The 18,488-nt window shown below is 32.3% G+C and overlaps 1 protein-coding gene and 1 long non-coding RNA gene across 2 annotated transcripts in view; both read right to left on the bottom strand.

The window, feature by feature from the left end:
• LOC114327888 (elongation of very long chain fatty acids protein 1-like) overlaps window positions 1-3,336 on the bottom strand; it is a 65,955-nt gene extending 62,619 nt beyond the window's left edge. Inside the window, exon 1 of the mRNA XM_050659903.1 lies at window positions 3,012-3,336. Coding sequence (XP_050515860.1) covers window positions 3,012-3,045 — 34 coding nt within the window. The 5' untranslated portion in view covers window positions 3,046-3,336. The remainder of the gene's footprint in view (window positions 1-3,011) is intronic.
• Window positions 3,337-9,513: 6,177 nt separating this feature from the next.
• On the bottom strand, window positions 9,514-10,847 carry LOC126890731 (uncharacterized). Its single transcript, XR_007700433.1, has 2 exons — window positions 10,461-10,847; window positions 9,514-10,312 (listed from the first exon to the last, which is right to left on the bottom strand). It is a non-coding gene; the product is annotated as an uncharacterized LOC126890731 (long non-coding RNA).
• Window positions 10,848-18,488: the final 7,641 nt, after the last annotated feature.

The following is an 18,488-nucleotide window of genomic DNA, read 5'->3' as shown; positions in this document are numbered from 1 at the left end:
TTGATTTTGGGTCAAAGACGAACTGCCTTGGACTTCCATATTCCAATTTTATATTAAGTAAATACCGTCTATTATGTGTAAATGTTTGTAAGAAACATTCCAATATTGAAAAAAAATTGTTAGTTAAACCTGTGGCGATGTAAATTAGTGTATATTTTAAAATTACTTCAGTTCTATTAGGTCTGGATCACGCGTATGAAAAAAAAGTTGATTATTAGCAAGCTGAAAATTTGTTAACAGCTTAAGGGTGTCTAGTCGGATAAAATTTGATATATGGGAACACTGGAACAGGGGCAGACCACGAAAACGGCACATTTATTTTGTCCGACAGAACAGACTTAACCTCTCCGAACAGAGATTAAACTCTCATGCAAAAATCAGACTGCTATTTATCACCTGTCATAATTCGTGTCATTTCACATATTCTACATGTTCCACTCATTAAAACGCCCATTTGGTGATAAATACAAGTCTGATTTTTGCATGAGAGTTTAATCTCTGTTCGGAGAGTTTAAGTCTGTTCTGTTGGACAAAATACATGCGCCGTTTTCGTGGTCTGACCGTTCCAAATTTTTAACCTGTTCCAAAATTAAAACTTCCCCTGTTCCAGTGTTCCCATATGTCAAAGTTTGTCCGACTAGACACCCTTAAGCTATTAACAAATTTTCAGCTTGCTATTAATCAACTTTTTTTCCATACGCGGGATCCAGGCCTATATGTTAAAAATGATGATTCCTGTTTTTTTTTGTTCAGTTGTAATTAAAATATGTTTTACTAATGTTGAATCCTCCTTTATTGATACAATACTTTAAAATTACGAATACATTATTTTATTTCTTTAAACATCTTAATTTTCTTGTCAATTGTCATTTTTGACTGGGGGTTATTTGTGACCCCCATTGGTCATCCGTGTAACAAAAAAAGGTTGGTCATCGAAAGGTTAATAAGGAAAAAATAAAAACATCTTACCAATATTATTAGTAACATCATTTACAATGTCTGTTATAATCGCCATTCTTAGAAAAAATGTTCGAATCTATCTATAAACTATTCAAGAATAAACTTAAATAATATACAACTAGTTGACTTTGTCGTGTTCATAGATAAGTAATTATATGCAAATTGCTATGAAGATGCATTTTTTATTAAAATTCTTTTTTTTTTCTTGCATAATAGGGAACTTGCATAAATTTTTAAATATTAAAATTATATTAAAAAATATATGGTAACACGATCTTAAAAAGCTTGCATGCAAAAAGACAAATATTTTCAACCCATACCTTTATTACGCGGCTTTGAAAATGCTATGAAATTCAAATTTTTTAGGAGGAGCTTGAACGTCTGACGTCACGGACCACGGTCAACCGGGCTAGCAGTCGAAAACAACGCGTTAGAGTATTACAGAAATTGTATATTACATTTTTATCGCATTTAATTGGAAATTCCGGCATACTTAGTTTGTTTTTCACGTCGTCTATTTTTGTGGAATATTCCTCGGATTCTTTATCCCACGCAAAATTTGTGAAATTCCGCAAGTTCTTCCTTGTTTGTCTCGGCAACCCTTTATCACCGTATGCAACAACATGTAAGGCCTTAACAGAACTTAATGCCGAATTTCTAAGGTTTAAACTAATTTTTGGAAAATCGTTAAGAGTTTGTTTAGACTGCAGTTTAAAAAGGTATATAATAAAAAAAACATATATAATAAAAAAAGGTATATAATGAAAAAATAAAAAGATATTTTAAGTAAATAGTTAGATCATTTTTTCCCGTGTGCAAATTGTATTTGTGAACTGTAGAATTGTAGTCGCTTTTACTTCAAAATTATCAATATTTACTACAAATAGTAACAAAGTTATGATTTATTAAAATAAATGAACAAAAAAAAAACAATGAAAAACAAAAAAAAGTTAATCGTTAAATAATTTATGATAGTTCTTTCGCAGCTTTCACTGTTTATCGTCAAAGTTCCAGTTCACAGCTCCTCGAAAAAAATAATCTTTGGTCAGATTTCTAATTTCCAGACACAAAACCAAAGTGTCTTGACTACTTTTAAAATATTGGAACAAACACACCTGATTTCTCCTTTTTAATACTGCTTGCTATGATTGGGTCTCGTCGTCGTCGTCGTCACTGCCCAAACAGCCGTCGTATTTGCCTAACAGCGTCGTCAACACTGTACTAGCCTGCTACTCCACCAACACAACAATTCACCAACAGCTTCCCAAAGTATGAAAGTCACCAATAGTTTAAAAAAGTCCGAAAATCACCAACATTTTCCACGTTTCCCGAACAGTCATAAACAGTTTTCAAAAATTACGTCACGTCACTTGAGCCAATTTTTTTAAATTACACGTCACTTTACGGTATTTCGCGAACTTTATAACGAAATTGTCTTTCTTAGATCCGTGATTGAGCCCCCAAAATGTGTAGGTATTCTTTAAAGACAATCGTAATAAAAGTCCGTTTTATGTTTAACCGTTTTAATTAATAAAATAGATAGCTAAATTATTGATACTATTAAATTGACGAAATATAGAAGTGGGTGTAATTGCGACTAAAACTTTACGAGTTCTCACAAAAGAAAGTGTCTTTGAAACATTCGCGTTTATCTACTTAATATATGACCGGCTTGTCAATATTACGTCCTTATGATTATCCCAAATACAACCTAATAAGTTCGAATCTCAGAATCGACTGCCTCTTTAACCAAAACAGTCTCCTGTCTTCCCCTCTTCATGCTTAAAATCCGAAACTATTAAAATTCTACTGCAATAAATTTCGATCCCTATTAGTAATAAAATTTGGTTCACTATAAAGTTAAAAGTAGTCCGCTACCGTCGATCGCCGTAATCCCCGATTCGTTCTGCACATCTGGGCCAACGTCCATATGTGTGAGACCCTTATCCCGTTCTCGTACTAATAATTAAGAAAAATGATATATGTACAGGGAAATTTAAAATATAAGGTAAACTATTTACAATCCTACATATATACTTATAACTATATACTTAGTATGCTTCTTCTTGATCTGTTCTCGCCCATGAGCCATCTGGGTTTCTTAATGCCGGGATGTGTTTACTGGGTTGTTTTAATTTTCTTGTGGTCTTTTAAAGTAAATAATCAGTATCTGCAGTTGGTGTTAAATTTTGAAGATAATTTTAAAAGTAGGAGTTTTTGTGCTTCTCTGTTGCAGTTTGTGGCTGTATTATAGTTTATTTTGTCTTGCTGCTACCTTGTGTTTTGCCATATTTTCCTTAGTCATCTCTTCTCTTTAATTTGGTTTCTAATATTGATAGGACAGTTTATTTTGTGCTGTATAGCTTTACATTCGGGAGTGACATTCCATCTTGACGAAGTGTAGTAAATTCGTATATTGTCATTTCAAGTTGATCTATTGTTTTTAGGGAAATATTAAGGTTTATTTTTTTATGTATTTCTTCCCTATACTAATTACTGAATATATAAACTCGAATAGGTTATACGAAAATAAAAATTTGAATATTATAATGTTGCCTGTTTACAGTATTTATGTTGAGTCTTACGATAATTAACATATAATAGACTTGGCATAGACTTAATTTATATTATTCATGACAGTTTCACCACCACATATACGTTTGTACATGTTTACATTGTAGTTTTATAAATCAAACGTAAGCAAGTTACACTCAAAATAAAGTTGGTCACTTTTTTTTGTAAACAAAAGTTTTGTAATTCACCCCCTAATTAGCCTCTTAAATGAAATTAATCCTTAAGAGGCTACAGTAGCACGTCATCAAAACGGAAAACGCGGTTCAAGATTGCGGCTTTAGTTTTGAATATTTTGTCGAGATATTTGGTGGCACACATATTCCTAATATAGTAAAGAATAGCGGTACAGAACCCAATTTGAGAAATATGTTAGTATCTGGAAATTACTCTATAATTAAATACAATATTAAAAAAAAGAATGTGTGTGTACTTTGTACGCACATAAGAAGATATCCTTCTATTATATAATAGGTAATTTAAACGAAGTAAATATACTTAAAAAGTTATTTGTATTTTATTTAAACATCAAACTAACTATCTTATCTACCACTTTCAAAAAATTTTTATTAAAACAACCAAAAATAAAAAAAATATATGAATCGCCCAGGAATTGAACCCACAACCTTCCAATCTCAGTGCTAACGCATTTCCCACTACTCCAGCGAGGCCCTAGAAATTGACATGTAAGTATATATATATAATCGGTTTAAAACGTCCTCCGACGTCTTCCGATGCCCAATCTCCATGCATCTCTATCTTCCCAAAGGTCTTCGTCTAAACCTCTCTCTCGGATCTCTCTGTGTATTCCTTCTCTCCAGCTCTTTCTGGGTCGGCCTCTTTTTCTTTTTCCATTTGGTGACCAATCTAGAATCTGTTTGGGCAGACGGTGTTCTGGCATTCTCTGCACATGTCCATACCACTTTAATTGTTGTACTCTTGTACTCTTATATGTAAGTTTCGGATATAATTAGACAACACGGCGACATATAGTGTAAAAATGTTATGCTTACATAATATTTTATTATTTTACTACAGGGAAACACAAATCCAAAAACACAAGAATTATAATAAATAATATATTTCCTAAAACCACTAATACATTCTTTTAATGACTTATTTGCACGGTTACAGATACATACATACCTATCTTGAAAGATTAGCAAATGAACTATATACTGTCAGAACTACATACTGTCAGTGTGCGCAGGCGCGCGGATCATGTACAATTTTACCCTCAATCGATTCGCCGCTAAAGAAGAATATCTTCAAAAACGAGCCTGTACCGCCATTAAGAAGAACAAAAAAATACACTTTCTTCAAATAAACTTTTTATCCCATGCCTAGAATTTGTGTAACATTGGAACTATTAAAAATTTTTATTTCTAACAAGACATTTTTATTTCTAAAGTGCACTTTACATCAACAATAAATTGAACAATAAATTGACCAAGTTATTCAAGGCCAAATTTGACGTGTTCTCAAAGCACAATTTGACATCCATATTTGTTCGTTATTAACTTGACGTCAATAAATTCGTGAATTTCTTGAAAGCAAAATTTTCTTGTCCTCAAAAAAATTGAAGGAACTTAGAATAAATGTTGTAAAAATGTCAATATTTTCAGTAGTACCAATGCAATGATTTTTTTATTAGAAGCTTTTGAATGTCGTTTGTTTCTTTGTTTGAGTAAAGTGTTTGATTTGAAACAGAATAGAATAGAACAGATTAATAAAATAAATAAAATAGAGAGATAGATTAGAATAGATATATAGTATAGAATAAACTTGAAATAGAATAGAGTAGAATATAATAGAATAGATGTAATATATATGTAGATACTTACTAATAAAGTATTTGATTTAAAACAGAATAGAGTAGAATGTAACAGATTAAATGAAATATATAGATAGATTAGAATAGATATATAGTATAGAATAAAGTAAAATATAATATAATAGGTGAAATGATGGTGAAAAGCAATAGTTTTAAGTACCTAGGATGGGTATTACAGAGTAATGGAGAAATAGATGGAGATGCATGCAGTAGAATTAGGGCTGGATGGATGAAGTGGAAAGAAGCGAGTGGTGTGTTGTGTGACAGAAAAATTCCAATGAAGCTGAAGGGAAAATTCTATAAAACAGCCATAAGACCGGCTATGATGCACGGAACTGAATGTTGGGCAGTGAAAAAGAAAGCGGAACAATGAATGCATGTGGTGGAAATGAGAATGCTTAGATGGATGAGTGGAGTGACAAAGAAGAATAAAATTAGAAATGAGTATATTAGGGGAAGTCTAGGTGTGGCACCAATTGATGCCAAAATGAGAGAGCATAGGTTAAGATGGTTTGGTCATGTTCAACATCGAGACGTTAATCACCCAATACGAAGAATAGCTGAAGTGCAGATTCCTGGAAGGAGTAGGAGAGGAAGACCAAAGAAGACGATAAGGCAGGACATGTTGGTAAAGGGGATTAGCATTGATATGACTCAAGATAGAATTGTGTGGAGAAATGCAATTAGGGAAGCCGACACTGCATAGGGATAAGGCAAAGAGAATGATGATGATGATAATAGGTGTAATGTGTAGATACTTATATAGAATAGGTTTGAAATAGAGTAGAATATAATAGAATAAAGAGACTATATACCTACATAGATACATCCCTAATAGCACAAGGGTGTCCTTCACGGACTTTAGGGAGGTCCGTTTTCGTCCAAGGAACGTCCTATTTTGGTCCAAATGTCGCGCTACCGAATGTCCGTTGGACGTCCACTTAAGGTCCGAAGGGACGTACATTGGACCTTAATCGGACGTCCTAGGGGACGTAAATTGGACCTTAACACGACGTCCTATTTTGGTCCAAATGCCACGTTGCCAAACGTCCAATGGATGTCCACCTAACGTCCGAGGGGACGTTCAGTGAACGTCAATTGGACCTTCATAGGACGTCCCAGTTTGGTCCAATGTCTTGCTGCCGAACGTCCATCTAACGTCCTGAGAGGACCTCCGGTGGACGTCTAGCATCGATATTTAGACCTGTGGAGAATGTATGGTGGGAAATAAAAAATATATTTTTAAGGAACTTATATTACATCTTATATTAAATTACAATTATTGGATATTACATTATTTACATTAAATTACAATACACTTCTCCAACAAATTAACGCACCACCTTAAAAATAGGGCACTTTTGATGTCTCGAATTTTCTAAACCTGTTGTCCCATCTGAGTGATTTTTTTATAATATAGCCTAGGCCAGTGTTTCCCAAATAGTGGGTCGCGACCCGGTACCGGGCCACGAAAGCAAAATACCGGGTCACCGAACTATTTAAAGACAGTTTCCATGTCACTTGGTAGTACAAGATAAGGTGGAAGCTGCAACAAAAAAACTTAATTTGTGGACACGTTGCAAGGAAGCAGGAAATTACTAAGCTTTTTCAAAGCTAACAGAACTACAAAAAGAGTATACGAATCCATTGCTGGATGAGATTTCAGTGGCTTTCAAGGAACACCTGCTAGGACTGGAGGCAAATATAAAGGAATAATTTCTCCCCATCCAGAACAACAAAGCATGGATAAAGAATCCATTTACAATGGACGTAGAATCCGAGACAGAACTTCCGGATTTAGATATTGAGTCAGTAATTGAACTGTCATGTGATAGGACATTCAAAGACATATTTGACAAAATACTACTGATAGATTTTTGGCTGTCTTTCCGACAGGAGTACCTACCCAGTTTTAGCAGAAAAAGAGATACAGTTTCTGATTCCTTTTGTTACGACCTATAAGAGTGAGGCGGGGTTTTCAGCACTGGTTTTCCTCAAAAATAAATATAGGAACAATTTGAAAGTCGAACCAGACCTGATGATAAAATTAAAATTAACATCTTTTCCTCCAAACGTCAACCAGAAACAACTGCATACTTCTCATTAATAAAGTATTTGATTTTTATTTTGTATTATTAAATTTTTGTTTGAGCTAATGATTCTTTATTAAAATATATAAAACTATAATAAATATTTAAATATGTTTTCTTGTACACACACACACACACCAGAGTATGCAAAAAAATTAGTGGGTCACCAAGGATAAGCTCATAAATAACCGGGGCACGGAAAAATAAGTTTGGGAAACGCTGGCCTAGGCTATAGGTTACATCCTTAAGCTTGTCATGCACTGGGAGCTATACTGTAATATATGTATATTATATCATATCGCTCTCTATAGTAATGAGTGAGCCTGCAGACAGGGAACTAATGGTTCCGTATGTGCAGGCTCACTCATTACTCATTACTATAGAGAGCGATGTGATATAATATATATTACAGTATAGCTCCCCATGCATGACAAGCGTAAGGCAGTAACCTATAGCCTCAGGCTATATTATTATAAAAAAATCACTTAGATGGGACAACAGGTTTAGGAAATTCGAGACATCAAAAATGCCCAATTTTTAAGGTGGTGCGTAATGCACTGTATATATAGGTAAACTTATATACAGGCTGTAACAAAAATAAAATTTTTGTGTTTATTTAGTTGGCTATCTATTATAGTGTACAATCATCTAGAATATTTTGAACAAACTAAAAACACGAATATATCATCGAAAAATTAATAAAAAGGTCTTAAAATGCTTGGTTAGATATTAAGATCTAGTTAAAAAGAAACCAAAAACTGGACATTTTCTACAGAACGTAGATTATGAATTTTTAAGCCAGCTAATCCCATTTATTATACAGGGTGTCCCGAAAAGATTGGTCGTAAATTAAATCACATATTCTGGGACCAAAAATAATTTGAATGAACCTAACTTACCTTAGTACAAATATGCACACAAAAAAAGTTACAGCCCTTTGAAGATACAAAATGAAAATTGATTTTTTCGAATATATCGAAAACTATTAAAGATTTTTTATTGAAAATGGACATGAAGCAATATTATTGCAGTAACATCTTAAAGAAAAATTATAGTGAAATTTGTGCACCCCATAAAAATTTTATGGGGGTTTTGTTCCCTTTAACCCCCCCAAACTTTTGGGTACGTTCCAATTAAATTATTTCTGCGGTACCATTAGTTAAACACTGTGTTTTTAAAACTTTTTTACCTCTTTCTCTTTTTTCGATAAAGCCCTTTTTATCAAGATATGGCTTCTTTTTAAAATGGTTCAAAATATACCTAAAAATGTAAATCATAAATAAATTTTCATATTATTAGTCTCTATGGGCCATTCCACGAACATACGCCTGTTTTGGATTACTTTGACAACGAATATTTTACTGTGCAACACAAGAAGTACGAAAGTAAATGGCGCTAATAATTATTCCAATAAACAACAATGTAATTTGCAATTTACTTTCGTTCTTCTTATTTTGCACAGTAAAATATTCGTTGTCAAAGTAAACCAAAACAGGCGTATGTTCGTGGAATAGGGTATACAATCGTACTTAACCATATACAAATATGTGGTGGATTTGACAAATATTCAAAATATCACGATAAAAACTGACTTCAAAAAAGTACTGAGGCAAAAAAGTTTTAAAAACATTGTGTTTAATAGTACCACAATAATAATTCAATTGTAACTTACACAAAAGTTTGGGGGGGTTTAAACGAACAAAACCCCCATAAAATTTGTATGGGGTGTCGGGTGTCCAAATTTCACTATACAGTGGAACCTCGATTATCTGTCTCTCTATTAACTGTGACCTCTGTTAACCGTTTTGTAAGAGAGACTAAAAACTTTTTTTACAGTCACCTCCTGTTTTCATATGATATTTTTTGACATGTTTTGTAGTAAATTCAATTATCTATTTACTACAAAACATGTCAAAATTTACATGTGAAAACAGAGATGACCCTAAAAATGGTTTTTCGTCTCCTACAAAATTCATGAAAAAGCAGATAGGAGGTATTGTCACATCACCGACGATATACCAGAAGTATATGTGGCCATACCAAATAATACATCCTTGATAAATATAAACATTTTTATTGCACAAAATCTTGTCATATATTTTTTTCCATAATCATCACTACGATGATGATTCATTTGTATTGAATTGTACATTGCAATTCTCTGATGTTTGGGAAAAAGGGCTTAAGTCAGAATTGCACATCGATAACGTTTTGATGATTTCTGGACCAGAAAAATCGGCTCTTTTTGTTGGTACATACAGTTTAAGTCTGCAACACTTTTTTTATGGTCCAGAAATCATCAAAACATTATTGATGTGCAATTCTGACTTAAGCCCTTTTTGACAAACATCAGAGAATTACAATCTGGTCATAACTGACCAATGAGCAATTTTAACTTAACCTAAATTACTACTGTTCCTTAAAATGAAGAGCTTACCTCATAGCGTCTCTTATCTAATCTAACAAGATCGTGCACTATTCTAACATACACAGGCACACAAGCACTACGCTCTGCTTTTCACTATCAACTATCACTCAAACTAGTTCAAAAGGCTTTGTCCTCTTCAATCTTCTAGTTTGTCCAGTAGTAGATATGAGGAGCTGGATTTCCTCAATATTCTCATACTTATGAAGTTGTTGTTGCTCATGACTTCCTGTTATCTTCTTGATGACTATATTATCCAGGTTCCATTCCTAGGTCTTGATATTTGTTTATAAAGTAATATCTTATTATCTGGAGTTTCTTCCAACTAGTCAATACACTTTTTATAGGTATCTTTCTTTTGCCTTTCATAGCCACAACAAGGCTATAATACGTTTCCTTCCTGGTTTTTTTGTAGACCACTTTCAGCTGATTCTAAAAAATTAAAATGAATGGTAATTTTTCTATTCTTTACAATTAAAAATCAAAAGAAATAGGTGCTACTATTTACAGGTAATAATATGCATAAATAATTCGTTTCCTAAAGAATACAGAAAATTGAAAACGTTTTTATAATACTTACATAATTGTTTAAACAAAAGAGACCCAGCCAGAGCAAAACTAACAGACAACTGCAAAAAAAGCCACTAATTTCCATTTTTCCACCCCCTTATCTTATATGCATTTTCCAATCAAAATTTTTAGGTTGTCATGAACATGAAAGACTCAACCTCAACAAATAATAATAAACAAAAAGCTCTACTTCCACTTCCCGCCAAATGGACACAGGTTGGTGACACTGAATTCACGCCAAATAAAATGAAAAAATAGAACAATTTTCTTTTTCATCAATTTCTTCACGTGAAGTTTATAACGAACAAACTTAGATGTCAAAGTGTGCTTTTACACGTCAAATTTGGCCTTGAATAACTTGGTCAATTTCTTGTCCAATTTATTGTTGATGTAAAGTGGACTTAACCTAGAGAAATAGTCACTGTGATTTTGAAAAACCTGCATCAGATTTCTAAGTGTAATAGCACGATTCTCTTATTTGTTCTGTTATATCTATCAATATCTATTCAGTGAAGTAGTGTATTATTTTAAGAATTCGACAATGTTGATCTATAGGGAAGTATTGTTTATTTATAATTATTTATTATATTTTTGTGTAATGGAACTAAGTTCTTGGACTATTTGAAAAAATAGATTATTGTTAATTGTGAGTTTGAATCATAGGTAAGTATATTTTACGTAAGAATATTTCGAATTCTAATGCGAGTATATAAAGGTTTAGGAGGATTTTTTATTCTAAAAATGTTATCAATACTTAAAAAAAATGAAAAAAGTTCATCAAAGGAAAAAGTTAAACCTCAAAAGAAAAAGTCCATTAAAACCGTGCCAAAATTATGTGAAAACCGAAATTAGAGCCACCACAAATTTTAATATGTAATGTAAGTACCTATAAGAAAATAATTTTATAATAAATATAATTTTATAATAATGTCTGAATTGCCGATATAAATGAGTCCGATGAAATAAATTATTAGAAGAATTTTTTACTAAGCAACAACATTTTTGTTCTATTTAGTATTATTTTGTATTTTGACAACGAGACCCGACTTGGGCGTCGAAATAAATCGTTTTTTTTTTGGTAAAATTGTGGCTTATTTTGTAACGGTGCACACGCTACGGAATTAGTTTTGAACTTTATAATTATTTTTATAATTTATTTTCTGTAGATTTCTTTCAAATTCTCTAATTTTCTCGCTAATAAATATTTATGTGACGTCACACTTTGGTGTACGAAACGTATTCTACGCCTCTGGTGGTGAATTTGATTCGTGTGCTGAGAATTTGACGTTTTGCTCGGTGAAGTGGCGAGACGCGAGACTTTACTTTGCTTGTGGCTGTGGAGAAGGTCAATGTCATAAAATGGCGGATTGATTTCCAAATAAATTATGAAGACTTATTCAACGTCTCAAGTTTAATTGCAAAGTAAAAAGTTAATACCAATTGTTCCTGGAGTAAGGATTGAAGTACCATCAATGGAAGCTGAATAAAAATCATCCGCCATTTTGAAGGAAGATAGAACCAAATTGTGAAGTCGTAGCCCCTTTGACACCTACAGCCACCGTCAAGTTACTCTGGGAGTATGTCACGTGGGAACGAGCTATGGAGCTTTCCAGCTCCTGATTTCCTTTACATCTGGACCTACAGGAGGTACAGTTTTGCACCACCAAGGTGCTCATTTTCTGGGACACAGCAGCGAACCATTTGGGAGTAGGTCGTTTTGGGAACAGTTAGTTGGGACATTGAGTAACTATGGCGTGTCATATCACAGACATTTGGTTGATGTACTATGTTATTAATTATCTTTTTTTTTAGATTTAGCTTACCTTTGTTTTTTTATATATGCTTCTTTTCATGAGCATTTTTCAGTGCGTCACAAATGATAGAAAAAAAGGTAAGTCCGTGATAATATACATTTTAGTGACATGACATTTTAGTTAAATCTGACAGTTGTCACATTTTACTTGCAATTTGGCATAAAATAAAATTAATTGTGTTTATTGCATTTATAAAATGGTCTTTTCCTTGATTTGTATAGTCTTATAAATTGTACAGATTATATTCGTAGATATATTATATAATTCGTAAATAATTTTTTTTCGATTATAGCGCCATCTATTGACAACTAGAATAAATGTTATAAATGTCACCGACGAAATGTAATCACTGACGTGCGTGTTTTTTCTGTCACATGCAATTTAATGCGTTAGAAAGAAATCGAAAACTGTGACGCACTGAAAAATCCTCACGAGAAAAAGTATAACGTATTTGTTTATTAATGTATTAGGTTGCCAAACTTATTTACGATCCTACGGTACGTTACATTGTGAATCAGAAAATCAGTCTCAGAAAATTAGGTTTTATAGTTTATTATTGGTTTAATATTTATTATGTAATATTACTTGCTTGTTTCCCAGATATTTTATTGTTTATTCGCTTTACTCCATTTGTTCGGTTAATTTAGATTGTCGTTTAGGTATTTATCTTAACTTTAATTTATTTCATTCATTTGTTAATTTAACTTTGCTTAACTCATTTTCTTGTATTTTCTTTAGTCAGGCTTGTGCCTGTTGATTTATATATTTTAATATTTATTGTCGGTTTTAGTTAAGTTGTACGTAGCAAGCGAACTATAACTATTTGGTAAAAGTCACATGTGAGTTGTACCCTATATAAGTAAGAGGTATATAATTTTGTAACATACATATAACAGGACTGTTGTTATATTGTAGAGTTATGATGGTTATGTTAGAGTCACTTAATAAGTTAATTTGGTCTAACTCAGAGATTGTCAAACATCTAGTAGTTATTTTTAATAAATATTTATTTATTTTGTATATCATTTATTCTTGTTTCCTTTTATTCATATTTACTGAGTTATTATATTTGACAGCAGTGTGAGAAACCTGGGAATATGATCGACTATTATTTTCTTTGTTAGTGTTATTTAATTTGTTCTTCTTTATCAATTATTCTTCTTTATCTAATTTCAGTACATGATCCTTATTGTAGTATTTACCTTTTCTAGTCATCATCACTGTCTACTTTGATCTACTGTTCTTTGACAGGCATGCAAAATTGGGCGTATCCATCCTTGAGTGTCAAGTAGTCGTTCTCTTGCATCTCTTGCTAGCCAATTCCATTCAAATGGCGTATGTCTATTCATATACCTATTATTTATTCATCACTCCATTCATCTTATCATTTTCTCCCTACATAATACTACTGCAAAGTAGTATTTTATTACTTCGGCTTCTTCAAAGTAGAAGCCACACATTTTTTGTTCTATTAGCTACATCTAGTTACTTTCTTTTTTCTTACTTCTGTTAGAGTTTATCCTCCTCTTTACGGTCACTCCAACAGAAGTTTCTTATTTTGTTATAATTTCCCATTGAAAATAGTTACCTATAAGAGGTAATACTGTTGTCATCAATAAAAAGAAGTGTGAAAAGTTGTTTCTAATGAAAATTAAATTCGGAATAAATCTATATTGGTACAGAAATCCTGACTACAGTACAAATGCCAATTTTTTCAGGTAGATACATATTTATTGGCGACAATATTTTCGAACTTGCTTTAATCTGTCGTTCAGTTCTTACAACTAAACTATTTGATATATACGGTTATAGTAAAACTTGTAATAGAGGTCGGTTTATTTTTTTTATATATTTATTTAAAATTGTTTTCTATTACAGTGAAACCTCGGTAACTCGGATTAATCGGGACCGCGGCCGATCCGGGTTATCGAAAATCCGGGTTAGCCGGAGAATATGGTAAAAATTAATAAAATACGGTATACTTACAGATAAACTCCGTTAGAATAGAAATAACATGAAATATATATAAATATGCACAGTACCTACACATCTTAATTACTAAAAACACGCAAACACAAACCTACGCAAAGCAAACCGAAGCGAAAAATACCACAATACTGTATTCATACAGTCACAATCCGAAGGATGTTTTGTTATTATGTATTAAGAACAGTAAACTAAGACCATTGATTAAAAAAGAATTTTTTAAATAGTCTTTCTTAAACAATGCTAACACAGTTTGAAATAAAAAATAAAGGAATAATACAGACAGGTGCATGTTGTTTCTGCCGGCTTGTGCTTATGAGTCATTTTTACTATCTATAGTTCAAATTACACAAATACACATTATCTCTCAAATATTATATTACATACATACATTTTTATTGTTGAAATGTTTATCTGATTAACTATTTTGATGGGAAATAAGCCACAATTAAATTGAAAGAATAATTTTATTAACATTTCGACGCCCAGAACGGGTGTCATTTTCAAAATACAAAATATGTACTGAAAATCAAAATGTTTATCTGATGAAAATCGGTCCGGGCTAGCCGGACTTCCGGGTTACCGGGGGCCGACTTATCGGGGTTCCACTGTACTTACATTTAGCTCGCCTATAAGTATATTGTCAGAATATTGATCTTGGATTTTATCAAATATTGTCACTGTCGCCAAAGTTTCGCAGAACTTTCGAAAAAGGGTATGATACTATCTCCCGAAGTAATATTGATGACGCGCTAATGTGGCCTCTTAACGCTTTACAAGTTACTTTACTTTTTATTGTTTATATCGTCGGCTGTATGCAATAGTGGCACAACACAAAAACTGTTAATTTGCCAAAAGAAGGCGTTTAAAGTTTAAGTGTCAATAATTTTGTCTTAGTTGTTTTACTATATGGATTCGGATTTTAGAAAAAAATAAATTTTGGTGTATTTGGGAGAGGGTTAGGTAGCCTTTAATGAATTGTAACACACGCCTCTTAAATTCAACCCTTATTTTGAGTTGTGCCACCATTGCACATCAATATTTTGCCCTTGAAGACTAACTAGGGCAAATACAAAACTGGCATTTTTGTAATTTATATCAATTGAAATAAAGGTTCAATAAAGAATACTACAAGTTACTTGAACGAAAAACTCTGTTTATTAACATCTATAAGAAAAGAAGAACAAAATAAAAAAGGATATAATAATATATGTATTCATACAGTGCACTGGAATAAGTGTTACCCTTACTAACTTATTTATTTTCAGCACATAAGCAAAATGCTCGGACAGGTCGATTTTTAAAATATTCATAGTATATTATAACATCAATATTTCGAACTTAAAGCGATCCCTCTTCAGGTGACAGGCATAATTTTTGAATTTTTTGAAATACTGATTACAAAAATGCATAATACTTTATTCTTTTTTAAGAGCGTAGGCGCAAAATTTCTGTCGAATTATTTTTAAATGTATTAATTTTTTTCGAATCCTGAGAGAACTAATAAGTATTTTTGAAAAATTTAAACGCAAAATTAAATATTACAGTATTATCGAGGGTCTAAAGTCCCCGAGAACTTCTATAATGATTATTTTAATTAGTCACAGGGGTGAAAAAAAGAGAAAATTTAGTATGATTTTTAATTTCAAATATATCAAGAAACTGTTTGTTTATTCTAAGGGACTTTCAGCCCTCGGTAATAATGTAATATTTTAATATTTTATTCTGCATTTAAATTTTTAAAAAATACTCATTAGTTTTCTCAGGATTCGAAAATTTAATGCGTTTAAAAAGAATTCGATCGAAATGTTGCGCCTACTCTCTCAAAAAGGATTAAATTGTTACACATTTTTGTAATTACTATTTCACACGCCTTTAAATGAGCTGTCACATGATGTACTTTCCCATTTAAAAAAGTCAAAGTTGTGCCTGTCACCTGAAGAGGGATCAAGTAAAGTTCGAAACATTGATGTTATAGTATACTTTGATTATTTTAAAAATCGACCTGTCTGACCGTTTTCCTTATGTGCTAAAAATAAATAAGTTATTAAGAGATAACAGTAACACTTATTCGAGCGCACTGTATGTAATAGGAAAAGTCATGATTAACAATGCTTTAACTGTCAGTAGAAATCAGCGTGAATTGGTGGAACACTTCTGTCTTCACAAAGGCTGATAAGGTATTTTTTCTTTTTTCAGTTATTAGCAAGCTGTCAGTGTAAGCCTTTTCTAGTGCTATAATATCCATGCTTTCTAAACCTTTTCTTATTTTTTTCTTAGTGGTATCAACTGATCTGTTGTACTCCTCTTGTGCAAATGAAGTTTTCAAATAGTAGTGAGTACCAGAGCTTTTTTGACCTGAATTTCACAAATATCGTAAATGAAAAGTATTTCCTAGTACATCTTCATTGAAAATTGTCGATGTTTTAGTATTTAACTTTTTCAGGTCAAAAAAATCATGATGACATAATTCGTGTACTTCGAATGGTTGTTTGCAACGAGCAGTTCGGATTACCATGGCGTAGTGAGTCGATAGATAAATAGCCTCCCTTTTAAAGCTTTCGTGATATTTCTTTCTATCAAAGAGTGGCAGCTGTCACCCTCATTTTGAGTATGGCCGACAACTAAATTGCGATGAGTTATAGAAGAAATTTTGAAATGAGTTACAGCGTACTGATACATTGAAATTAGGTACCTGTTTTTTCCTTGGCCACCACAATTTTCTGAGTAAAATATGAGTTCCAAATCGTCAGAATCAATTTTTAGATATGGCATTTATATCGCCTTCTCCTTTGTGCCAAACATAGCTGTGCACATTTCCCAGCCACTTTTTCTAAAGTTCACATATACACAAATGATATATTGAGAGCTTAGATTTATAATAGAAAGCTGAAACGTCTCCTTTTGGCTTAAGTGGCTTAAGTTGTTCTCCTTATGATAGTTATTATAAACACTTTCCAGTGCTATTTTTTATTCACTACTCGAATTAATCCTTTTATTTAATGTGACACAACTTTAAAATTCTCACTGATACAGTTTGAAAATATCTAAAATTGTCTGCTATATTGGCACAACTCAAAAGTGCCGGTATTACACAGAAACTTGATATCGATACGGTTTGACTTCCACTGTACCATTAAAAAGGGCCAGTACTGCAAGAAACAATCTAACTCATCCGACAACATGTCATAGTGGCACTAGTGACGTTTAGCGGACATTTTTGCTATTATTATTGTGCCAGTTTTGCAGGTCATAAATAAGGCTTTTTCTAGCCCTCTGGTGATGTTAACTCAATTTTGTCATTTTTTGAGTTAAGCCACTATTGCATACAATCGACGATATGGTCTGTAAATTTCATCGCTTCAAAGTGCTTATTTTTGAAAAGGCTGTAATTGAAAGGACTTGAACTAGTCACTAATCACGAGGGTATGCAAATTTTGAACAGCCATATCTTAACCAATGTTTGTCCCACAGAAAAACAAAAAAAAAACCAATTGTTTTGAAAAATATGAACCTTGAACCGATGAAATTTACAAATTATATAAGTGAACAATACATAAGTAAATTAACTTGTGAAGCGGTAACGATTAATTTCATTTGCGTTGCTAATTAATGGGTGTTTTTCACTTGCTTGTTTTACCAAAATAAGGGACCAATCTCATTTTGAGAGTAACTTTTTTACTTTTCATGATAGAAACTAAAAAAAAATAAAGATTTCTACAAACACTTTAAAAAAGTTGTGTTAAGTTTTTCCAGAAAAGTGCCAAAAAGGTGACTTCAAGTTATTTGCGAAACCCGTCCATAAACTTGTTGAAGTTATACTTCTTTACCGGCGATAGAGTGTAAATTTTTATATGGGAAAACCTAGCGACTGGGCGCATGCGCATTATAACTTTGTTCTGATTGGATGTTCAAATGACATGTCAAAAATTATTCAATATGACGGCTGTGGCACAGCTGTAGTTAGATTATTTATGGTTGTTGCGTTTTAAAATTTGTGTGAAGAGAAACAACCAACAAAAGTTAGTTAATAGTTATATTGCCTTTTTAAATAGTTTTCATATACCTATATTTTTGGACTTTTGGACTATTTTGCACAAGAAAAACTCATTCTAATTTGGTAAGTAGTTTTTATTATAATCATATTGTAATTATACATTTGGATTAGGTTGAAATACATACATTTATTTTCTCAAGAATGCGGATTTTAGTGAGAAATCCCAAATTAGGTTCGATTT

The sequence above is a fragment of the Diabrotica virgifera genome, chromosome 8, assembly GCF_917563875.1.
Source record: "Diabrotica virgifera virgifera chromosome 8, PGI_DIABVI_V3a".
Classification (NCBI taxonomy): domain Eukaryota; kingdom Metazoa; phylum Arthropoda; class Insecta; order Coleoptera; family Chrysomelidae; genus Diabrotica; species Diabrotica virgifera.
This window is presented reverse-complemented; position numbering and strand designations above follow the sequence as displayed.